The sequence below is a fragment of the Bos javanicus genome, chromosome 5, assembly GCF_032452875.1.
Source record: "Bos javanicus breed banteng chromosome 5, ARS-OSU_banteng_1.0, whole genome shotgun sequence".
Lineage (NCBI taxonomy): Eukaryota > Metazoa > Chordata > Mammalia > Artiodactyla > Bovidae > Bos > Bos javanicus.
In genome coordinates, this window is record NC_083872.1 from 75284547 (window position 1) to 75310156 (window position 25610).

Sequence of the window (25610 nt, forward strand, 5' to 3'; positions counted from 1 at the left end):
CTTGGTATCTCTAGTTTTCTTGAAGAGATCTCTAGTCTTTCCCATTCTGTTGTTTTCCTCTATTTCTTTGCATTGATCGCTGAAGGAGGCTTTCTTATCTCTTGCTATTCTTTGGAGCTCTGCATTCAGATGCTTATATCTTTCCTTTTCTCCTTTGCTTTTCACTTCTCTTCTTTTCACAGCTATTTGTAAGGCCTCCCCAGACAACCATTTTGCTTTTTTGCATTTCTTTTCCATGGGGATGGTCTTGATCCCTGTCCCCTGTACAATGTCACGAACCTCATTCCATAGTTCATCAGGCACTCTATCAGATCTAGTCCATTAAATCTATTTCTCACTTCCACTGTATAATCATAAGGGATTTGATTTAGGTCATACCTGAATGGTCTAGTGGTTTTCCCTATTTTCTTCAATTTCAGTTGAATTTGGCAATAAGGAGTTCATGATCTGAGCCATAGTCAGCTCCTGGCCTTGTTTTTGCTGACTATATAGAGATTGTCCATCTTTGGCTGCAAAGAATATAATCAATCTGATTTCGGTGTTGACCATCTGGTGATGTCCATGTGTAGAGTCTTCTCTTTGTTGTTGGAAGAGGGTGTTTGTTATGACCAGTGCATTTTCTTGACAAAACTTTATTAGTCTTTGCCCTCTTCATCCGTATTCCAAGGCCAAATTTGCCTGTTACTCCAGGTGTTTCTTGACTTCCTACTTTTCCATTCCAGTCCCCTATAATGAAAAGGACTTCATAGAACTGTTCAACTTCAGCTTCTTCAGCGTTACTGGTTGGGGCATAGACTTGGATTACTGTGATATTGAATGGTTTGCCTTGCAACGAACAGAGATCATTCTGTCGTTTTTGAGACTGCATCCAAGTACTGCGTTTCAGACTCTTTAGTTGACCACGATGGCTACTCCATTTCTTCTGAGAGATTCCTGCCCGCAGTAGTAGATATAATGGTCATCTGAGTTAAATTCACCCATTCCAGTCCATTTTAGTTCACTGATTCCTAGAATGTCGACATTCACTCTTGCCATCTCTTGTTTGACCACTTCCAGTTTGCCTTGACTCATGGACCTGGCATTCCAGGTTCCTATGCAATATTGCTCTTTACAGCATCGGACCTTGCTTCTATCACCCGTCACATCCACAGCTGGGTATTCTTTTTGCTTTGACTCCATCCCTTAATTCTTTCTGGAGTTATTTCTCCACTGATCTCCAGTAGCGTATTGGGCACCTACTGACCTGGGAGTTCCTCTTTCAGTATCCTATCATTTTGCCTTTTCATACTGTTCATGGGGTTCTCAAGGCAAGAATACTGAAGTGGTTTGCCATTCCCTTCTCCAGTGGACCACATTCTGTCAGATCTCTCCACCATGACCTGCCTGTGTTGGGTTGCCCCACGGGCATGGCTTAGTTTCATTGAGTTAGACAAGGCTGTGGTCCTAGTGCGATTAGATTGACTAGTTTTCTGTGAGTATGGTTTTAGTGTGTCTGCCCTCTGACGCCCTCTTGCAACACCAACCATCTTACTTGGGTTTCTCTTACCTTGGACATGGGGTATCTCTTCAGGGCTGCTCCAGCAAAGTGCAGCCGCTGCTCCTTACCTTGGACGAGGGGTATCTCCTCACCGCCGCCCCTCCTGACCTTCAATGTGGGATAGCTCCTCTAGGCCCTCCTGCGCCCGCGCAGCCACAGCTCCTTGAATGTGGGGTTGGTCCTCCGGGCCACCGCCCCTGGCCTGGGGCGTGGGGGCGTGGGGTAGCTCCTCCCGGCTGCCGCCCCTGACCTTGGACGCAGGGTAGCTCCTCTTGGCCATAGCAGTCTGGCACTCTCGGCCGCTGCCCCTCACCTCGGACGTGGGATAACTCCTCTTGGCCCCCGCCCTTCGGGCATGGGGTCCTCCCATGTTGGGTCTGCCCCAACAATCCAAATCCTAAGTGCATATGGTTAAAATAGATCAATTTGTACAGAGGGGTCTGCTCATTCCTTCCCAAGGAAAAGCTATGTCTTTAGATAGCTAATCAATGTCTTTAAATGATATTACTACATTGGGAAGCGGAATAGTGTGAGAATGTGTGCTCAGGAGACAGGAACCTGGACTTGGATTCTGGCTCTAGCACTAACTGTGTGCTTTGAGTAAATTGCTTCACCTCGCTGAGCTTCTGCTTTCTTTTTTACAGGCTCATTATGAGAACTAAAAGCGAGTGAATGCCTACCAAGCACTTGGAATGGTGCAAAGAGAGAAGTCATCGACCACGATAGCTAATACATATTAGATATTGCATTTTTCTTTTTCATGATTTAAAATTTTTGTTATTATTTATTTCTTACTGGGAAAAATAATGATTTCATTTGTTTGTATACTTTTTCTTATACCTTTCCCCACTCTCTCCTATTATCATTTTTTTATCACTAAGTTTGTACCCTCTTTTAGAAAACTTTGTAATTGTAAGCCCTTTGTTTACTCCTTTATTTCTTAAGCCCTCAACTGAAGCCAGGATTTCTTGACTCTGTTTTGTAAAATGAAATATTAATCCTCATCCTCCCTTCAGTGCTTCAGCTCCCAACTTATAGCAGTGTGCCTTAATTTTTATAGTGATTAACAAGTAGATTCATTTCTAATGTTTAAATAGTCTTTTATCTTAAAAGATAAAAATCATAAAATAATGAATAGAAATGAAATACCAACTGTAAAATTTTGAGTCACTTATTGTAACTTTCTAAAAGTCTGGTGAAGGGTGAAGGCTGCTGTGAATGTGGGATGGGACATGGGGGTGGGGGGCTTGTCCCCTGCTCTCCCCTCAGCCTCCCTCTCATCTTGCTCCCTCTGGGGCTCTGCCCAGCAGACCGTTCTTCTCTACTGTGAACTCTCCCTGTTTCTCTCCCTCTACTGCACTCCTCTTTATTCAGCTATCACTTCTCCATCCGATGAGTCTTCAAACATTTGTTGAAGCCTCTGGTCTCCTGTTGCCCCCATGTTTGTTTTTATTAGCAGAAGAGGGAGGAGAGGGAGGCTATGGGTTCTTGAGCCCAGTGAGGAGGTTGGAATCCAGTCTACCAAGGGCAAGACTTCTGACCTTGGGCGAGTCATGTAACATCTGTGAGTCAGCTTCCTTATCTGTAAATACTGATACAATGTACATATCTCAAAGGTTAATGAAATGAAATACGAGTTATCATTGGTAAAGTTTTACAGCAAATAATAATGCAGAGCAAAGACCACAAACACAAGTCACTCTTATCAATAGCTATTATTATACCTATAAGTATCTTTACTATCATTTAATTCAGGTCTCGGCAGAGGTAGTTAACAAGTGCTCTTAAAAAATGTGGCTAAATAATTGGAGAAGGAAATGGCAACCCACTCCAGTGTTCTTGCCTGGAGAATCCCAGGGACAGAGGGGCCTGGTGGGCTGCCGTCTATGGGATCGCACAGAGTCAGACACGACTGAAGCGACTTAGCAGCAGCAGCAGCAGCAGGTATTGGACAAAGTACAGCAATGCATTAACTATGTAACCTTCAGGAGAGCCCAAGGCAACAGTATCATTACTATTATCTTTGTTTTTTAACAAATGGGGAAACTGAGCTCAAGAGAAGTTAAATAACTTGCTCAAAGCTAATAAATGATGGGCTGGGACTTAAAATGATTTGGTTCTAACCTCAACGCTAGTATTCTTAATTATTATGATTGACCACCTCTACATGATGAATGTAAATGATCCCAATAAAAATGTCAGAAGTTTTATTTAAAAAAAAAATGTGGCTAGATATAATCAACATTTGCTATCTTCCTTTACCTCCCAAGGCAATACAATCACAAAAAGAACCAAAATAGTCTCTATATAAATATCTGGGTTTTTTATTTTATTATCCAAAATTTAATCTTTTATTTAATATTATATATTCTGATTCAATAATAATCTTAAGTGTTTACCATGGGTAAAATTTTAAATTAATTTAAAGTATAACTGAATTTATAATAACATTAGGATTTAGCATTAATCAAAGAATGGATATCATTAATTGAGCTAAACATAAATAGAATTGAAATATATCCCAAAATATCTGGATCATTTGTTTTAAAAAGTCAATTGAGAATGAGTACGTTTGAAAGGATGGGTACTCTCATATATTATGAGTGAGAATGTAAATTGCTATAATTCGTTTGCGTAACAGTTTGGCGCTAGGCACAAAAATTTTTTAGGTGTTCATGCCTTCTAATCCGGAGAAAGCAATGGCACCCCACTCCAGTACTCTTGCCTGGAAAATCCCATGGATGGAGGAGCCTGGTGGGCTGCAGTCCATGGGGTCACTAAGAGTTGGAAACGGCTGAGCGACTTCACTTTCACTTTTCGCTTTCATGCATTGGAGAAGGAAATTGCAACCCACTCCAGTGTTCTTGCCTGGAGAATCCCAGGGATGGGGGAGCCTGGTGGGCTGGCATCTATGGGGTTGCACAGAGTCGGACATGACTGAAGCGACTTAGGAGCAGCAGCAGCCTTCTAATCTAGTGATTATACTTCTAGAAATAGCTTAAGGAAACAGTCTTAAATACAGGTGAAGATTTTCACAAGGAGAATGTTCTTTGCACTATTACTTACATAAAAGAATTAGAAATAGCCTAAAAGTCTACTAGTCAGGGGAGGACAGTAGAGGGGGTAGGGCACCATCGGGGTCCTCAGCCACCCAGGAGAGGGATACAAGAATTGGGGCAGAGTCAGAGGGACTCCAGGTTCTTGTGGGATAAAGGGCCTTGTAGAAGCAAGGAGGGTGCAGACTGTGGGACCTGTATCATCAGGAACTTTATCAAGGCAGAGACTCAAGCACAGGAGCAAGACATCCTTTTAATTAAGAAGAGTTATTTTCCAATAAGCATAAATCCACAATTATATATATATATATTTTACATTAAAGGGAGTAGAGCATAGTCATCACAAACCTGGGATTTGGATCAGAAACACTTGGGTTCAAGTCCAGGCTCCGGTAGCAACATAAAAACCGGCTGACCTAAGTTTAGGTTAGTTTCAGGAGCCTGCACGTCACAGACAATGGACCAATATTAGTTATTACCAATTCATAAGCACAAGTGTTCCCAACCTCACATAATTTCCAGAGTATTCCCTCCCTATCTGTTTTTCTGTCTCTGGTTTTATTGCTTTTATAACTTCGCAGATGGCTGTCTCCTGTCTGATTATCCTCTCCTTGTGCCCCAATAGGAGATCAGGACTTTGAGTTGGCTTGGAGGGAGGTGGTAGGAGGATGAGTAACTTTTCTTAACTAGCAGCCAGCAGAGCACAGGAGACAGAGAAACATGCCAGGTTAAGTCCCCAGTGGCATTTGTGGACATCCCAGGGGAAGCTGCCAGAGACCTCGCCCCTCACTACTCCCTGCAGCCGCTGCTCACTATTGATGGAGTCCATAGTCTGTTTTCTCTTCCCCAGGGGTGAAGCATCACCTCCTTCCAGCCCAACCCAGACAAGGAGCTGAAGGAAGATCTCTGAGACCCAGCTGCTGCCATCATGAGCTCAGAAGACCGTAGGAAAAGCTCAGGTAATCAGCTGCCTCGTCTCTGACTGGTTTCTACTTGTGATCCAGAACTGGGGGTGGTGTTGACAGATTGTTGCTGAGCCGTTAAACATGCCAGGATTCTTGGCCTCTGGAGGAGAAGAATTCAATCCGGGGCCAGTGACAAGGTGTGATGGCTCAGAGCTTTAGTGTAATACAGATTCATTAAAGTGTAAAAGAGATAGAAAAAGCTTCTGACATAGACATCAGAAGGGGACAGAGAGAGTACCCCCCTGCCAGCCTTTAGCAGGAAGATATATACATACTCAGTTCAGTTCAGTTCAGTCACTCAGTCATGTCCGACTCTTTGTGACTCCATGAATCGCAGCACACCTGGCCTCCCTGTCCATCACCAACTCCCGGAGTTCACTCAAACTCACGTACATCGAGTCAGTAATGCCATCCAGCCATCTCATCCTCTGTCGTCCCCTTCTCCTCCTGCCCATAATCCCTCCCAGCATCAGAGTATTTTCCAATGAGTCAACTCTTCACATGAGGTAGCCAAAGTACTGGAGTTTCAGCTTTAGCATCATTCCTTCCAAAGAAATCCCAGGGCTGATCTCTTCAGAATGGACTGGTTGGATCTCCTTGCAGTCTAAGGGACTCCGAAGAGTCTTCTCCAATACCACAGTTCAAAAGCATCAATTCTTCAGCACTCAGCTTTCTTCACAGTCCAACTCTCACATCCATACATGACTATTGGAAAAACCATAGCCTTGACTAGACGGACCTTTGTTGGCAAAGTAATGTCTCTGCTTTTGAATATGCTATCTAGGTTGGTCATAACTTTTCTTCCAAGGAGTAAGCATCTTTTAATTTCATGGCTGCAGTCACCATCTGCAGTGATTTTGGAACCCCCCAAAACAAAGTCTGACACTGTTTCCACTGTTTCCCCATCTATTTCCCATGAAGTGATGGGACCAGATGCCATGATCTTCGTTTCTGAATGTTGAGCTTTAAGCCAACTTTTTCACTCTCCACTTTCACTTTCATCAAGAGGCTTTTTAGTTCCTCTTCACTTTCTGCCATAAGGGTGGTGTCATCTGGATATCTGAGGTTATTAATATTTCTCCCGGCAATCTTGATTCCAGCTTGTGCTACTTCCAGCTCAGCATTTCTCATGATGCACTCTGCATATAAGTTAAATAAGCAGGGTGACAATATACAGCCTTGATGTACTCCTTTTCCTATTTGGAACCAGTCTGTTGTTCCATGTCCAGTTCTAACTGTGCCTCCTGACCTGCATATAGGTTTCTCAAGAGGCAGGTCAGGTGGCCTGGTATTCCCATCTCTTTCAGAATTTTCCACAGTTTCTTGTGATCCACACAGTCAAAGGCTTTGGCATAGTCAATAAAGCAGAAATAGATGTTTTTCTGGAACTCTCTTGCTTTTTCCATGATCCAGCGGATGTTGGCAATTTGATCTCTGGTTCCTCTGCCTTTTCTAAAACCAGCTTAAACATCTGGAAGTTCACGGTTCACCTGTTGCTGAAGCCTGGCTTGGAGAATTTTGAGCATTACTTTACTAGCGTGTGAGATGAGTGCAATTGTGTGGTAGTTTGAGCATTCTTTGGCATTGCCTTTCTTTGGGATTGGAATGAAAACTGACCTTTTCCAGTCCTGTGGCCACTGCTGAGTTTTCCAAATTTGCTAGCATATTGAGTGCAGCACTTTCACAGCATCATCTTTTAGGATTTGAAATAGCTCAACTGGAATTCCATCACCTCCACTAGCTTTGTTCATAGTGATGCTTTCTAAGGCCCACTTGACTTCACATTCCAGGATGTCTGGCTCTAGGTGAGTGATCACACCATCGTGATTATCTGGGTCATGAAGATCTTTTTTGTACAGTTTTTCTGTGTATTCTTGCCACCTCTTCTTAATATCTTCTGCTTCTGTTAGGTCCATACCATTTCTGTCCTTTATCGAGCCCATCTTTTCATGAAATGTTCCCTTGGTATCTCTAGTTTTCTTGAAGAGATCTCTAGTCTTTCCCATTCTGTTGTTTTCCTCTATTTCTTTGCATTGATCGCTGAAGGAGGCTTTCTTATCTCTTCTTGCTATGCTTTAGAACTCTGTATTCAGATGCTTATATCTTTCCTTTTCTCCTTTGCTTTTTGCTTCTCTTCTTTTCACAGCTATTTGTAAGGCCTCCCCACACAGCCATTTTGCTTTTTGCATTTCTTTTCCATGGGGATGGTCTTGATCCCTGTCTCCTGTACAATGTCACGAACCTCAGTCCATAGTTCATCAGGCACTCTATCAGATCTAGTTTCTTAAATCTATTTCTCACTTCCACTGTATAATCATAAGGGATTTGATTTAGGTCATACCTGAATGGTCTAGTGGTTTTCCCTATTTTCTTCAATTTCAGTCTGAATTTGGCAATAAGGAGTTCATGATCTGAGCCACAGTCAGCTCCCAGTCTTGTTTTTGTTGACTGTACAGAGATTGTCCATCTTTGGCTGCAAAGAATATAATCAATCTGATTTCGGTGTTGACCATCTGGTGATGTCCATGTGTAGAGTCTTCTCTTGTGTTGTTGGAAGAGGGTATTTGCTATGACCAGCACATTTTCTTGGCAAAACTCTATTAGTCTTTTCCCTGCTTCATTCCATGTTCCAAGGCCAAACATACTAGCAGACTGCTAATTAGTAAAAGGAAGCGTCTCAAAACTCGTAGACTGGCACCAGGCGGCTCAGCTACATGTATTTTGAGATAACATTGGCACAAGGTGAGTCATCCCAGGCCATAAGCTATTGACATGAATCTTGAAGAAAGACAGATTTCCAAGCAAATACATAGTCTCAGTAACATAGCTTAAGAGAACATTTGCGTGAGTAAAACATACTGGTTTGTTGAGTAAAACACACTGGTTCGTCAAGTCAGTTCTGAGTCTTAGGTGAACCGACTTGAAGAAAAAGTCTAGGGTAAATCTGTAGTTCATTAACATAGCTTAAGAAAAGCATTTCCATTAAAAAAATGCGTTGGGTTGCGAAAGTTTTGAGAAAAGTTAAGTTCAGGTGGAATCAGGTATCATCATGGCAACACAGAATTTTAAAAGAAATCTCATTTTAATTTTGTATAGAGAAGGAGAAAAAAAATCTGACACTTGTAATTTGTTTCCTCCTGCCACTTGAGAGAGAGAGAGAAAAAATGTCTGACACTTGCAGCCTATTTCCTCCATTTGGGGGTGTCAGGCGAGTGTGTTCTCCTCTGTTCTGTCTCATCACAACAAAGATTTGGAGTGACGGACATTAAATCCCTTGGCGCGTCACAGCTCTGGGGTCTTGGACAGACTGTGTTATAGCTCTTAGAAAAATCAGTGTTACAGCTCCGTGTTACAGCTCTATTTTATTTAGAAAATAGCAGGGGAATCCATCCCTGAGGCGTGAGGGCATGCCGACCCAAAGATGTGAAGAGAAGAGAGTGGCGGAGTACACCAGCATGTGGGGTGGGGGTGGGGAGTGGGGTGGGGGGGCGGTGGAGAGAGAGAGGGAGAGGGGGAGAGAGAGAGAGCGAGCCCTTTGGCTCCTCTTTTTATATGCTTTTTCCTCCGCCTGGGCCTGCCCTATGTAAATTGGTCTAGCCAGGAGCGCTGTTTGTTCTACCTGAGGTCCTCACTCTGGTCCTCGGACCTTCCTTTGACCTTCCTTTGACCTTCCTTTGTTCTATTTTCGAGGGCTTTTCCCATCCTTGGCTTTTAGACACCGCCATTTTGGACTCCTGTTTCCTAACTGCCTAACAGGGGCCTCTAGCCTTCCTGCCTGTTACCCTCTCATTCCTTCCTTTTCTTTTAGGAGAATTATGTTGCCTAGGGAAAGGGGCGTCATTCTCATTCTGTAACTGCTTCTGAGCTGAAAAGGGGCATTGTCCCTAAATTGGTGAGGCAACATATTCTCCTAACCCTCATATTGAGGGTCTCTGATCCAGGGCCCTGAAGTAGTACTTGGAAGAAGATGCCACAGTCATAGGAGTTTGAGCACAACCATTTGTAACTTAAAAGCCTTCATGTGGCTAGAAACAAATCCAGCTACATAGTTATAGATGCAGGGAGAAAACAGCAAAAACAGAACAATCAGAAGTATTGTAATTAGGAGAGTTTAAATTTAGAAATTGAGAACAATCGTGATCAGGTGTTTCATTTTCCTTCTCAGGAAGGAAAGTGGCAGCATTTAAGTTTCCACAGACTTTAAGATTAGTTATTGGTTCTTCTAACAACAATGACTGATATTTAAGAAGCCGACTGTCTACCATCCAACCATTAACCTTAGAGTTTAAGATTCCACTCACATAATGAGAAGTCAGTACAGTAAGATTTCACCCATTAATCATTTTAAGAGCTTCACATCCTAATCAATCTGATTTCAGAGTTGACCATCTGGTGATGTCCATGTGTAGAGTCTTGTGTTGTTGGAAGAGGGTGTTTGCTATGACCAGTGCGTTCTCTTGGCAAAACTCTATTAGTCTTTTCCCTGCTTCATTCCATATTCCAAGGCCAAATTTGCCTGTTACTCCAGGTGTTTCTTGACTTCCTACTTTTCCATTCCAGTCCCCTATAATGAAAAGGACATCTTTTTTGGGTGTTAGTTCTAAAAGGTCTTGTAGGTCTTCGTAGAACCGTTCAACTTCAGCTTCTTCAGCGTTACTGGTTGGGGCATAGACTTGGATTACTGTGATATTGAATGATTTGCCTTGGAAACGAAGAGAGATCATTCTGTAGTTTTTGAGATTGCATCCAAGTACTGCGTTTCGGACTCTTTTGTTGACTATGATGGCTATTCAATTTTTTCTAAGGGATTCCTGCCCGCAGTAGTTGATGTAATGGTCATCTGAGTTAAATTCACCCATTCCAGTTCATTTTAGTTCACTGATTCCTAGAATGTTGACGTTCACTCTTGCCATCTCCTGACTGGTTCCAAATAGGAAAAGGAGTACGCAAGGCTGTATATTGTCACCCTGCTTATTTAACGTATATGCAGAGTACATCATGAGAAATGCTGGGCTGGAAGAAGCACAAGCTGGAATCAAGATTGCCAGGAGAAATATCAATAACCTCAGATATGCAGATGACACCACCCTTATGGCAGAAAGTGAAGAGGAACTCAAAAGCCTCTTGATGAAAGTGAAAGTAGAGAGTGAAAAAGTTGGCTTAAAGCTCAACATTCAGAAAACGAAGATCATGGCATCTGGTCCCATCACTTCATGGGAAATAGATGGGGAAACAGTGGAAACAGTGTCAGACTTTATATTTGGGGGCTCCAAAATCACTGCAGATGGTGATTGCAGCCAGGAAATTAAAAGATGCTTACTCCTTGGAAGAAAAATTATGACCAACCTAGATAGACATTACTTTGCCAACAAAGGTCCATCTAGTCAAGGCTATGGTTTTTCCAGTAGTCATGTATGGATGTGAAGAAAGCTGAGCGCCAAAGAATTGATGCTTTTGAACTGTGGTGTTGGAGAAGACTCTTGAGAGTCCCTAGGACTTCAAGGAGATCCAACCAGTCCATTCTAAAGGAGATCAGTCCTGGGTGTTCTTTGGAAGGAATGATGCTAAAGCTGAAACTCCAGTACTTTGGCCACCTCATGCGAAGAGTTGACTCATTGGAAAAGACTCTGATGCTGGGAGGGATTATGGGCAGGAGGAGAAGGGGACGACAGAGGATGAGATGGCTGGATGACATCACTGACTCGATGGACATGAGTTTGAGTGAACTCCAGGAGTTGGTGATGGACAGGGAGGCCAGGTGTGCTGTGATTCATGGGGTTGTAAAGAGTCAGACACGACTGAGGGACTGAACTGAACTGAACTCACATCCTAATAAAGCAGTTTCAGAAATTACTCCTAGATAGTGTGGCCACCCACATGCCACTACATCTAACTCTCTGCTCAGGTATCCTATAGGCTGCTGGTGAGGCTCTTGGGTTGTGTCAAAACTCCCAAGGCCATACTTTTTCTTTTAGTGACAAACAAATTAAATTCTGACTCTGTGGGCAAACTTATAGTGGGATCTTGCAGGACAGCAGTCTGAAGAGCCTTAAAAGCCTTAGATTATATGTAGACCAAACCAGTTTGCTGGTTTGGGCTAGTTCAGTTTCAGTTATAAGTTTATATAAAGGCTGGGCAAGTTCCCCATAACCTGGAATCCAAATGCGGCAGTAGCCTGTGATTCCTCAAAGTCCTCTCAATTGTCTTAAAGTCATAGGTAGGGGGATGATTTTAAAATATTTGGCTCATTCAGGAATTTCAGACAACAGAGTATAAGAATTAAGCACCACAGGGTGTAAAGGAACTACAGCCTCATTTATTAGTCGTAAATCCCGAACTAGTCTCCATTTATCATTTGACTTCTTTACACCCAAAATAGGAGTACTGCATGGACGATTACAGGGAATTAATGGCCCCTGGTCCTTTCAATTGTCACTGATGGGTTTTAACCCTTCCTTAACCTCGGGCTTTAGTGGATACTGTTTTTGATGTGGAAATAAGTGTTGGTCTTTGAGCTTGATAACTACAGGAATAGCATTTTGTGCTTGACCCACAATTTTGTGTTTTTCTATCAGCCCACACTCCAAGATTTACATTTTGTTCAATTAAAGGGATAGAAAGGGAGGGCTCCATATTCATGAAGATAGAGACATGGACCTTGCTCAGTAGATCTCTCCCCAAAAGGGGTGAGGGAGAATCTGGCATGATCAGAAACTCGTGTGAAAATAGCACAGAGTCCCAGTTACAGCTTAGAAGAAGACAGAAATAATAAAGTTTGGCTAATCTAAACAGCCCCATATGGAAGTGGATCGGGGAGAAAGTGGGCCAGGGGCTTCAGTAAGCACAGAATAAGCTGCCCTGGTGTCCAAAAGGATATCAACAGATTGGACCCCCACAGTTATTAATACCTGAGGTTCCTCAAGTATAATTAGGATGGGAGCTTGTGTGGAGATCCCTGGGCACCTTCAGTCCTGATTATCTTGAGAGTCTGACCCCTGGGACCTACACCTGTGGAGGCAGTCTCTCCTCCAGTGCGGTCCCTTGCAGACCAGACATGGAGCCTGGGGTGGCTTAGATGCCTGAGGGCAATCCTGATTGAGGTGCCCCTCCTTTCCACAGTAATAGCAAGCCATCCCTTTTCACCTAGGTCCCTCCTGGTATTTTTCTCAAGCTGTTAAAGAATAGTTCTGACAGCCATTACAAGGGCTTCCACCTGTTCCTTGGTCTTTCTCTGCCTTTCCTTTTCCTCATATTCCCTGCCATAATAGGCTGTCTGAGCCAGTTGCAACAGATTATCTAAAGACTGATTTGGTCCATACATCTGTTTTAGTAGCTTAGGGTGGATATCTGGAGCCAACTGAGTGAGAAATCTATCTTTCAAGATCACTCTTCCCTCTTCACTTTCAGGATCAATCTCAGTGAATCTGCAAAGGGCTTCCTCAGTCTATCTAGGAATTTACCAGGAGCTTCCTTCTCTTCCTGTTCTATGTTTGCCAATTTGGCATAGTTTAAAGTCTTAGCACTTACTCACCTGAGTCCTTCAAGAACATGTCTCACAAAATGACTCTGATCCCCATCTTCCTTTAGCCATGTTATAATTCCATGTTATGATCTGGTTCTATAGTTGGGACCACCTGATTTCCAGTGGAGAAATCCTCTGGAATTCATCCTCCCTCTTCCCTACTGATTCATTACCAAGCCATTCATCTCCATAGGCAACAGCTTTCCCCAAAACTCGAGTTTTTGAGTCAGGAGTTAGCATCTGTCCCAGAATTACATCTTTCCAAGTAAAGTCTTAAAGCAGAGTAGGGAGCTGAAAGTTTCATACCCAAATCGATACCCTTAGGACATAAATCTGGCATGTCTCACAGAGAGAAAAAGGGCAACACATATGCTACTTCTACCCATTCCTCTTGTTTTCTACAGAACCTATTAATTGTAAAACAGTATTATAATTAAGAGACCCTCCAACCAGTCACCGTTTGCCATCCCCCAATGAATACCAGAGCCATGCAGTATCTCATAGGAAGATCAGGTGTGTCTTCTTTAAGCTCTGGGGATCAAATCTATCCCAGTTTTTCAAAGGAGTGAGGCTGGAATTGTTAGCTCCCATCTGTAAGAAAGAAATAAGTGACCAGCTCCATCTTTCTACCAGAGGCATCCCTTCCTGCTCTAGATGGGGATAGAGATAGGTCTTCCACTTAAGCTTCCTTTCCTGGCCAGAGTCAACCTATCTCTTACTGATGCAGGTATGCCACTACCGTCCCTCCCCATCTGCCACTGAGGCGGGTTGGAGATGCATTGGGGGTAGACCTGATGGCATCCCAGACTAATACCCAGTTCTTCGCCATTAAAGCCTTCGCTTGCCTCTGATGCCAACCGAGGTGCAATCAGAGTAACCTTCTGGAATGCCTCCCAACCTAAGACCACTAGGAGAAACAGTCATCTCCTGAGTGCCTGTGCACAACCCTGAGTATATTCCTGAACACAAAACTGGTAAATCATAAAGGGCTGAACCTAAAATCAAGATGTTCCTTCCAAGCATCACCACACCAACATAAGTGATAGCAGAAGAGATGGTGAAGGGCTGGCCAGTGAGGAAGAAGTGATTTTGTCCTCTAGTTATTGGGGCCAATCCTTCCAGTTCATTCGCACAGTTTCCACAGAAAGAATATCTAAGGAGTTGGGACAAAAGCCACTGGAGAGCCTCCTCTGGTCCGCTAAAAGCTAGCATCACCAAAGGAAGAAGCCTGCTATACTTCCTATCTGAGTAACCTTTAACTGAGAGAGCTCCATCCAGCTTCCAAAATTTCGACTCCTAGCAAGGCTAGGCACTTCCTAACTACCAATCCAAGTTTGCGAACTAAGTAACAGTACACAGTAACAGCATAGATTACGAGTCACTTGAAAGTCTATGATCCTACAGATTAGGTTAGTAGTTCTAATTCCCGGGAAGTTATGAAACAGTCAAAGAGACTGGAAAGTTTGATGGAGAAAGGTGAATTCGGTCCATACACTTTGTCCATCTCTGGCCGTTCCCCTGGAGGAGACATTGGGTGCCTCTTGACATTAGCAGGTCGGTATAATCCCCCCAATGGGGTTTCTGCCATAAGCTGTGTGAGGTCACCTTGGAACCACAGATTAGGACACAGCTCTTGCTTCACACATGTGTATCTCTTTCAGTCAGTCACACACACAAGCACACCATAGAGTTATTAAAGTACAGCAGAAAATGTGTTTTTTAGGAGAAGAAAGAACTAGAGCTCCAAGCATCCTTACCTTGTCCTGAAGAATCCTAGATGAGCCCCCAAGATGAAAAGTTGCTGACCGTGAAAGACACTGGGATTCTTGGCCTCCAGAGGAGAGTAATTCAAACCGGGGCCAGTGACAAGGCTTGATCGCTCAGAGCTTTTGTGTAGTAAAGTTTTATTAAAGTATAAAAGAGATAGAGAAAGCTTCTGACATAGACATCAGAAGAGGGCAGAAAGAGTACCCCCTGCTAGTCTTTAGCAGGAAGTTATATACATACTAGCAGGCTGCTAATTAGTAAAAGGAAGTGTCTCAAAACTCATAGACTGGCACCAGGCCGCTCAGCCACATGTATTTTGAGATAACATTGGCACAAGGTGAGTCATCCCATGCCATAAACTATTGACATGAATCTTGAAGAAAGGCAGATTTCCAGGCAAATATATAGTCTCATTAACATAGTTTAAGAGGACATTTCCATGAGTAAAACATACTGGTTTGTTGAGTAAAACATACTGGTTTGTCAAGTCGGTTCTGAGTCTTAGGCAGAACCTACTCAAAGAAAGACAAAGTCTAGGGTAAATACATAGTTCATTAACATAGCTTAAGAAAAACATTTCCATGAGAAAAACAAATTGGGTTGCTCAAGTTTTGAGAAAAGTTAAATTCAGGTGGAATCAGGTATCATCATGGCAACACAGAATTTTAAAAGAAACCTCCTTTTAATTTTGGATGATGATGATGATGATGTTCACAAGTCGCTCACAAGTCGCTCAGTCGTGTCCGATTCTTTGTGACCCCATGGACTATATAGTCCATGGAATTCTCCAGGCCAGAATACTGGAATAGATAGCCTTTCCCTTCTCCAGGGGATCTTCCCAACCCAAGGATCGAACCCAGGTCTCCCTCATTGCAGGCGGATTCTTCACCAGCTGAGCCACAAAAATCTGACACTTGTAGTTTGTTTCCTCCTGCCACTTAAGAGAGAGAGAGAGAAATGTCTGACACTTGCAGCCTGTTTCCTCCATTTGGGGGCTTCTAGCCTTCCTGCCTGTTACCCTCTCAGTGTCTCCAGCCTGAGTTAACCTACAGAGGAATAAAAAAACCAAGAAGGGGATGGATAAGCATCCTCGAGTCCCATAGAGTCCAAGGGGTCTGTCTCCTCAGAGAGCCACAGCAAGGTATTCACTTCCTCCCCCTCCAGCCCCCTAAGCCCAGCTAATGATTCATAAGTGAGGCCAGGACAGCCCACAGGGAGGGGGGACAGCAGATGGAGTCCCCGAGGCCAGGCAGAAAGTGGAGAGGAGATCCCCCAGCATCTCTGGGCCTTCTCCTGCCCTCTCCCTTTTCTGATCCTCCTCCTTCTCCCAGACCCTGAGGCATCACCACAGAGGCTGCTTCCTCTGGCTCTCCCCCTGCCACCAGCCTAGTCTCTTTTTAAGGATCAGTAGACTCTGAACTGAACCCCAATCTGAGCTTTGCCACCTCCCACCTGTGTGACCTGGATTGCCTTACCTGAACTCACCTGTAAAATGAAAAGAATATTACCTTTTGTTGTTATAAGAATCAAATACAATGTGTGTCCGTGGCCTGGGCCATTCTGACAAAGGTTTGTATAGTCAAAGCTATGGTTTTTCCGGTAGCCATGTACGGATGTGAGGGTTGGACCATAAAGCAGGCTTAGCCCCAAAGACTTGATGCTTTCAAATTGTGCTGTTGGAGAAGACTCTTGAGAGTCCCTTGGACTGCAAGGAAATCAAACCAGTCAATCCTAAAGGAAATCAGTCCTGAATATTCATTGGAAGGACTGATGCTGAAGCTGAAGCTTCAATACTTTGTCCTCTGATGCAAAAGCTGACTCATTTAAAAAGACCCTATTGCTGAGAAAGTTTGAAGGCAAAAGGAGAAGGGGGTGACAGAGGATAAGATGGTTTGATGGCATCACTGATTCCATGGATATGAATTTGAGCAAACTTCAGGAGATTGTGGAGAACAGAGGAGCCTGGCATGCTGCAGTACACAGGGTTGCAAAGAGTCGGACAGGACCTATCAACTGAACAACAACGAGCGTGGCCTGGGCCACATAGTAGGCCCTGCCCAGTGCAGTGCTGTCCCTTCTACTTGAAATATGTTAGTTCCAGGTGGAAACCTCTCCCCCTCCTCCGGGATCCTCCTTCCTCCATGCTGTGTTCGGGCATCTGTTCAGTGCTCCCATATATAAACACCTGTTTACCAGGTGTGATTGCCTCAGACAGTATTCAGTACTGGCTCTATTGATCTCAAACACCCCTGCAGAGACCCAGGTGCTCAGTTATTTCTCCCACTCACTCCCACCCCAATCAATCAATACACAGTTAGTGCTGTGGATTCCTTCCATGTGTGCCCTGGATTCCTTTCACTCTTAGTGAAGCAGAATAAATAAGAAAAATTAACAGCTCTTTATGCTGCAGGAAAGAGAGGGGGGAAGATTTCTGGTATCTCTTCTTCAAATAAGGATACCAGTCTTATTGGATTAGGGCCCCCCACTTGTTATCTCATTTCACTATAAGTATCTCCTTAAAGGCCCTATCTTCTACTAGTCATGGGGGTGGGGAGTTCGAGCTTCAACTTATGAATTGGGTAGGAGGTGGACACAGTCCACCCATAACCCCAGGTGAATCCATCAACAGGAACCCCAGATGACTGCTACTCAGGAAGATTAACCAGTTTATACTCAATACCATTTAGATTCTGTCATTATTTCCTCTAATCTTTTTTTTTTTTTCCATCTAGAGAGTGAAAACTTTTTTGAGGATATCATTCAGTATTTAAAGGACTCAGTGAGCAGAGAACAGCTGGAACTCCTGCTCACTGAAAAGGAAGCCTGGGAGACTTTTGTGGCTGAGGCTGATTTGTCCAGGTAATATGCATGGGTGCATCAGAAATGTCACCTGTATCCCCCTGCACCAGGGTAGCTTCCTCCTGGCAGGCACACCTCTTCCAGGCAGGACTATGGTTGGTGTCGAGGATGTTCCTTCTCAAGATTCCATGAGGAATGTTTCCTCCATGTCATTTTCTGGTAGTGAACAGTCTCAGGTTGAGAAGAGATGAAATGTGCAAAGAAGGGGGCAGGTTACATGGCCTTGGACAAGTTATCAATCTACTCTTGGCCTTAGTTTCTTCATTTGTTCAGTTTTATTGTGAGGACACTGAGATCATGCATGCAAAGTGCTTCCATAATGACTGACACAGAGTAGGTGTGCCGTGCAGTGCTTAGTTGCTTCAGTCGTGTCCGACTCTTTGCAACCCCATGGGTTACAGCCCACCAGGCTCCTTTGTCCATGGAATTCTCCAGGCAAGAATACTGGAGTGGGTTGCCATGCCCTCCTCCAGGGGATCTTCCCAACCCAGGGATCTAACCCAGGTTTTCTGCATTGCAGCTCAGATATTGTCTGAGCTACCAGGGAAGCCCAAGAATACTGGAGTGGGTAACCTATCCCTTCTACAGGAGATCTTCCTGACCTGGGAATCAAACTGGGGTCTCCTGCAATCCAGGCAGATCCTTTACCAGCTTAGCTACAAGGGAAGCCCACAGAGTAGGTGCTCAATGTTAACTTTTAAAATAAGCTTTTTGGGAAGAGACAGGGGCCAACGTCCTTTCTCCTGGTGATGAAAACCAGATGGGGCCCTATTTAGGATAAGTTGGAAAATCCTGACACCATCACTTTGTGTTCCTGGGGATTCTGACTAGAGTGCTTTCATTCCCCATCTTAGGGATTGTACCAACCCTGCAGGATCCTGCTGGCCCATATGGCAGAGAGGCTGGAGAGGAACTGGATGGAGCTGGTGGGGTCCTGGCTCTAGCCCTGCCTAGCTCTGGGGCTCTGGGCTTATGTCTTGGAGCCCCAGATCTGTCCTGTGTCCAATGGGAATAGCAATTCAATCTGATGGATTGTGGTGGTGGCGTCAGAGTGAATTGCAGGGTCAGAGGTGGGGAACCAAATGGAACCATCTCATCCAAAGGCCCAGGGAGGCCTGGACCAGGGTCAGACCCAGGGGTAACGGTGGAGCAGAGAGTCCAGGTTGGAGGACAAGTAGGCAGGCTTGGGCAGCAGGGCCAGGACTAGAGTGAGGAGAGTGGGCCCCGAGGACACAGAACTGAAGGGACTGTGACCCTAGCAGAGGTCCCCTGAGTTGGGGTGGGGGGGGCAGGCATTTCTTCCCTCCCTGACAGGATCCCCTCATGCTGGGCTAGAGGGCCCTGGGTGACCATGTCTGCACACCCTGCCTGGGACCTGGCTTCTCATTCCATCTGGGACCCTCTTCTAATCTACATGGAGCCTCTCTGACAGTGGAAGGATGTGTGGCTCAGGGAGCCCTCCAGAGTCACAATGAGTGGCTGCGATTGTGTGTCATTTGAGGGATTCTCAGGAGCCTCACACATCCCCACCAGAGGAAAACACTTCCTCTACCATCTCTGCAAGTGCTGGTCTCTTCAAGCTCAGCCATTCAGATGGGTGTTTCCTCGAGTCTCTTGAATCTTTTGAGGTTCCATAAAGTTGTACATAGACTTGGAGGGCAGGTAGTTGAAGTTGTCACAGATAAAGTGTGAGTTAGACTGGTGATCCCTGAGAAGTCAGGGTGCTGGGTGCTGGGTCAGGAGTCAGGGAGGTGGGCTGGAGAGTCCAAGGGAAACAGGCTCACAGCACATCTCCTGGTTCTCTGTCACTTGGGGCAGTGGATAGACTGAGTGACCTGCAACTGGGGAAGGCCAAGATTACCAGGCTTGGGGGAGAGCAGATGCCAGGCAAAATGACCTTCAAGGGTCCTTATAGCTCTGAGTAATGTGTTTCAAAAAAATTCTATGTACACTGAGTTAGCCAATCTGTAAATTGCAAGGGCACAGTCCCCAGGACTGTCCTTACATTAGACACCAATGGCAAGTTTGGGGGTTCCCAAAGCTACTCGAAGGTCTGAGAATTCCGTAAAGGGATGCACAGAACTCACTGAAAGCTTCATGATCCCAGTTACAGTTTATTACAGGGAAGGATGAAGGTTCCCATCAGCCACAGGGCAGTCTGGGCGGGTTTCACACACGAAGCTTCCATTTTCATCAGGATGCATTACTGTCCTGGATTCAGTGTGTGGCAGGACACACGGAACACTGCCCACCAGGGACCCTCACCCTATTTAACAAAAAGTTATCCTGACCTGTTTTCTCCAGCCCCCACCCAGAGGTCAGACTAATGCCCTAGAGTTCAGCTCCTCCAGAGGTCAGAACTGATACCATGTGACCCAAAGCCCCATTACATCACTTTGTCAGACTGTCCAGTGTCTAAAGTCACAAGTGGAGGAGGACATTCCTATCAGCCAGAATAGTCTAGGGGCTTAAGGACCACTTTCCAGTAGCCAAGGGCAAAGAGCAGGTTGACTCCTCACTAGACACTGAGACCCTTGAATGAAGGTTTTCTCCTCCAATCCCACTTCTCTTTGTTTCTCTGTGGCGTTCCCACTCTAGAAACCCTTTGGAAGTGTTGGTGTTGACCTGCCTCTGAGGCATCTTTATCAAATACCTCTCTGAAGTTAAGCATATTCTAAGATGACCTTTGCCGACTTTTTCCATGACTGAATAAAGTATATGGAGCGTCTACAATATCCAAACATGTTTAATGTTGAAAAACATTTTACATTTGTAAAATTCTTTCCTTGTGATTTGTAATAATATATCTGTGGTTTACGCAGGATAGCTCTTGTCAAGCCTATTTTATGGACTCCCTTGATGTTCACTGTTACAGGGAAGAGGCAAATGTACTACATGAATATCTGCTGGAGCTGAAAACAGACTTGGTAGAGGAGGACCAAGACAGGCCACAACAAGACCAGCTGGACAGGAAGAGGTTTTTGGAGGAATTTCCTCGGGTGAAACAGGAGCTGGAGGAGACCATAGCAAAGCTCCATGCGCTGGCAGACAAGGTTGACAAGGTGCACAGGGACTGCACCGTCACCAACGTGGTGGCCAGCTCTGCCGGCGCTGTGTCTGGCGTCCTGACCATCCTTGGCCTGGCTCTGGCACCCATGACAGCAGGCATCAGTCTGGGACTCTCGGCCACTGGGTTAGGGCTGGGAGCGGCGGCTGCTGTGACCAGTGTGTCCACCAGCATTGTGGAACACGTAAGCAGGTCATCAGCAGAAACCGAAGCCAGTCGCCTTGGGCCAATAGCTATCAATGAAGGGGAGGTGTTTGCAGAGGTTTTATGTAAGAGGACACCCCAGATCGTTTCCTCTACAAAGAACCTCATCCAAGCCTTGAAAGGCATTGGGAAAAATGTTCGTGCCATCAAGCTGGCCAAAGTCAACCCTCGCTTAGCATCCCACGCTAAGCGCTTCATGACTGTGGGGCAAGTCTCCGCCCGAAGCAGCAAGCAGGTGCAGAGAGCATTTGGAGGCACAGCTCTGGCAATGACCAAAAGCGCCCGGATCGTGGGTGCAGCTACGGCAGGTGCTGCCCTCCTGGTGGATGTGGCCTTCCTGGTGAAAGAGGCAAAGCACTTGCATGAAGGGGCAAAGACAGAGTCAGCGGAAAGGATGAGGCAGATGGCCAAGGAGCTGGAGAAGAAATTGGAAGAGCTCATCCGGACCTATGAGAGTCTGTAGGAGGGCTGGACTTGGCCCTTAGCAGGACAGTGTGGGAGCAGGGACATGTGTGGGGCCAAGAGAAGAAGGCACTGTGTTAGAGGGGAAGCAAGACAAAGAGGGGGAAACTGGGTGGTCTCCTGACTTGTTTTAGACTATTGTCTGGACTATGCCATTTTCCCAAAGGAAGAGAAATCCTTAAACCCTCTTGTATTCAAAACATGTCATTTTCTTCCCTAAATTCTCCCTCTTGGCTCAAGGTGAATCACAAAGCTTCAAGTACCACTGTTCAAAAAGTATTTTTTAAAAATACAGAATAAGTGTCACCAATTTGTTCATGTCTCTAGATCTGTTTCCTCTGCGTTTATCTTTAAAAACCTTAATAGGAAACCAACACCTTTTTATTTGCCCAACAATCACATGATCAGGGAGCCTAGTTCATGACACCAGCCCTGACCTCTTGCTGTCTCTCCAACTGTCCTTTGTTGGCCTGTAGAGGGGAGAGGCTGTGACACAGCGGCACGTATGACCTCTCTCGCTCTGATTTCTGCATCCCTCCATGGTGCCCTTCTGAGCGTTTCACCAAAGATCTATATCACCTCGAGGGGACCCCAGGAGGAAAACAAACAGAACTTTCTAGCGTCTGTGTTCCTTGAGTTTTCTACATTGAAGAGTGGTTGATTTCCAACATCATGTTAGTTTCAGGTATATAGTACAGTGATTCTGTTATGTATATATACAAAGAGTCAGATTCTTTTATCTTATAGGTTATTACAAAACACTGAGTATAGTTCCCTGTGCTATACGGTAAGTCCTTGTCAGTTATCTATTTTATATATAGTAGTGTTTATCTGTTAATTCTAAACATCTAATTTATCCCACCACACCCCTTCCCCTTCAGTAACCATAAATTTTTGATTAGTAGTAATTATTTGATGTTCTACTACATGTTTTTTTGTTTTTTTCCCAGAGGGGATTGGGGGTTGTTTCTTTTTTCAGCAAAAACTCCTCTACATCCTGTTTCCTCCTTTACCTCTTTGGAACAGCCCTGCAGAGCTCCCAAGAGACTGGCTCTTGGACTGGTCTCAGTAAGGTCATTGAATTAATAGAAAGTAATTCTCAACTTTGAGGTTGTGCTTTTCTTCAGTGGACAGTACTGAGTGATGGATGGATTGATGGTGAGGAACTGGCTTCTGCAGCTGCGGGAGGGCCAGACAGGTGTGAAGTCTGCCAGCCAGGCTGTCTGCCTGGGACAGCAGAACTTTCAGGTCCAGGATGAATCTGCAGTCCAGGGCAGAATTTCCTCCTTTTGCCAGATCTTTAATGTAAACACTCCTGCAAGGGATCCTTTGCCTTTTAAGGCAGCATGTTCACAGATTTCCCGGATTAGGGTATGGACATCTCTGGAAAGCAGACAACAGCCCCTGAGTGGCCACCGCCCTTCCTATTCATTCATTCTCTCATTTTTCCCCACGTGGTCCACCTAAGGGCTAGGCCTGTGCTGAGGACTGGGGGCATAGAGGGTGGCCACCGTGGAGCCTGAGGCAGTCAGAGAAACAAATGGCTGCAGTACAGAGTGGAGGTTGGGTTCAGAAGACTTTGGGGACACGGTGGGAGGTACAATCCGGGAGGAGAGGACAGGAAGGCTGCCTTGTAAGGAGGGGGGAGCATGTCTGTGGGAACAGGGACTGTGCCAGGGCTTGATGGAAGCCATGGCTAGAAAGGAAGGGGACCCTCTCTGCTGTCAGATGTACTCCGGCTCTCGGTGCCAGGAGGGGAGGGAATCGGGTTCTAGGAAATCAGACTCTGATGTACCAAGGAGTGAAAAGCAAAATTCCCAAGATTTCTGAAGAAAACAATGGAGACCTGAAGTGATTGCTGAGGGGCCTCTGGTTAACCCTTGACCCCCTCCCTGCTCCCACCTGCTCATTTTATTATCAAGTGTGTGTGGGTTTGAGAAGCAGAGACAGGTGGAGAGTTCAGGCTCGTTTGCTCAGCCCTTCGTCTCACAGACAGTGGCTGGAGAGGGGCCCAGCCAGGCCCTCCTGCCAAGGGGCCCACTTGAGGCTGGGGTGTTGCCAAGGACCGCTGGGCTGAGCCTCATTGCACGGGTGATGCCTATAAAGGCCTCTCCTCTCATCAGCCTTCTCTGCAGCACTCCGAATTCACTTCCTCCAACTGCTAAGTGCTAGGGGCGCCCCTTACAGGGAAGCCTGTAAAGCAGATTCAGGCTCCCACCATGAAGCTGAGTGAATGGGGTGGGGGAGGGGGTTGGGGGGGCTGTGGAGTTCAAAGCCTCCTCTCCTCTGCTGTCACATTAGGGTGCTTCCCACCCTTGGCCCTGGCCCAAGGCCATCAGTTTGGGAGAAATCCTGCCCAACGTTACAAAGCCCCGGTTACTTCACTTCTTGCTGCCATTAACCACTTATGCAGCCCATTCGAGAAAAATCTCCAGAAAAGTAACAACTATGTCTGCCAGTTCACCACACTATCCCCAGTGCATCCACAGGTCTGGCACTCGTTGGGGGCACAGTAAATGCCCCTCTTCCTTCCTTCAATTATTGCACATTAATTAGTCTACAGTGTGGCAGGCAGGTGCTAGGCTGAGATTTGGGCCTTTGGGACCTTTCTTCACTTTACAGCTGAGGAAAGGGAGACTCAGAGAGGTTAAGTGACTTGCCCAAGGTCACACAGCAGGTAACAGAGTAGGTATTTGGACACACTTCTTCTACCTGGCTCTTTTCCACTTGACCCAAAGTATTGCAGTGTGAAAGTGTGGAGGCAAGGAGAGGGGGTGGCCTACTGAGGTGATGGCCAGAACAGCAGAAGATGAGGTGGGACAAATGGGCTGGGGCAGGGTTATGATGAGCATCGAAGGTCAAGGGAGGGATCCATAGGATTTGGCCTTCATCTAGTGGGCCACAGGGACCAGGAATTTGTTTCTGCTTCAGGTCCTTATTCAACTAAAGTAGTCTCAGGGAGGGGCTTGTCACAGCGTTCAGTTTTCTCATCTGAGAAATGGTACAAATATATGATGTTTTAGTAATCCCAGTGGAAAGTCTGAGTGAAACATACCAGGGCTAAAATCCACATGTCTGTGTTTTTTGCAGTTTATTTATTGTAGCTGATTTCTAGTATCATAGTGTCATGGTTGGAAAGATGCTTGATATGATTTCAGTTTTCTTAAATTTACTGAGGCTTGCTTTGTAATCCAGCATGTGATCTATCCTGGAGACAGTTGCGTATACATTTGAAAAGAGTTCATTTTCTGCTGCTTTCAGATGGAATGCTTTATAACGTCCATCTGGTCTAATGTGCCATTTAAAGCCTGTGTTTCCTTATTAATCTTCCATCTGCATGATCTGTCCATTGGTGTAAGTGGAGTGTTAAAGTCCCCCACTAGCTCAGATGGCAAAGAATCTGCCTGCAATGCAGGAGACCCACGTTTCATCCCTGGGCTGGCAAGATCCCCTGAAGAAGGGAATGGCTAGCCACTCCAGTATTCTTGCCTGGAGAATTCCATGGACAGAGGAGCCTGGTGGGCTACAGTCCATGGGGTCACAAAGAGTCAGACACGACTGAGCTACTAACACACACACATTATTTTGTTACTGTCAGTGTCTCCTTTTATGTCTGATAACTTTTGCCTTTTATATTGAGGTGCTCTTACATTGGGTGCATACAAATGTACAATTCTTATATCTTCTTCTTGGATTGAATCCTCAATCATATGTAGTGTTCTTCTCACTGCTAATTTAAAATGGATAACCAACAAGGATCTACTGCATAGCACATGGAACTCTGCTGGATGTTATGTGGCAGTCTGGATGGGAGGAGAGTTTGGGAGAGAATGGATACATGTATATGCATGGCTGAACCCCTTTGCTATTTATCTGAAACTATCACAACATTGTTAATTGGCTATACCTCAATAAAAATAAAAGTTAAAAAAGTCATATGTAGTGTCCTTCTTTGTCTCTTGTAACAGTCTTTATTTTAAAGGCTATTTTGTCTGATATGAGTATTACTACTCCAGCTATCTTTTTCATATGTATATAATTCTATTTATTAGTTTCTTTTATTTTTGTTTGTGCTGGGTCTTTGTTGCTGTGTGGGCTTTTCTCTAGTTGCAGCGAGTGCGGACAACTCACTAGTGGTGTGTAGGCTTCTCATTGTGGCAACTTCTCTTGT

The 25610-nt window shown here is 45.1% G+C and overlaps 1 protein-coding gene across 7 annotated transcripts in view; it reads left to right on the forward strand.

The window, feature by feature from the left end:
• Positions 1-25375, forward strand: part of LOC133247902 (apolipoprotein L2-like) — a 44850-nt gene extending 19475 nt beyond the window's left edge. For 6 of the 7 annotated variants that reach the window (XM_061417329.1, XM_061417334.1, XM_061417330.1 and 3 more), the window contains 3 exons: positions 5444-5552; positions 17580-17706; positions 20582-25375. In XM_061417329.1, coding sequence (XP_061273313.1) covers positions 5522-5552; positions 17580-17706; positions 20582-21440 — 1017 coding nt within the window. In that variant the 5' untranslated portion in view covers positions 5444-5521 and the 3' untranslated portion in view covers positions 21441-25375. Of the gene's footprint in view, positions 1-3993; positions 5020-5443; positions 5553-17579; positions 17707-20581 lie in introns of those variants that run through there. The other variant, XM_061417333.1, reaches the window with a different exon arrangement.
• The last annotated feature ends 235 nt before the right edge of the window (positions 25376-25610 follow it).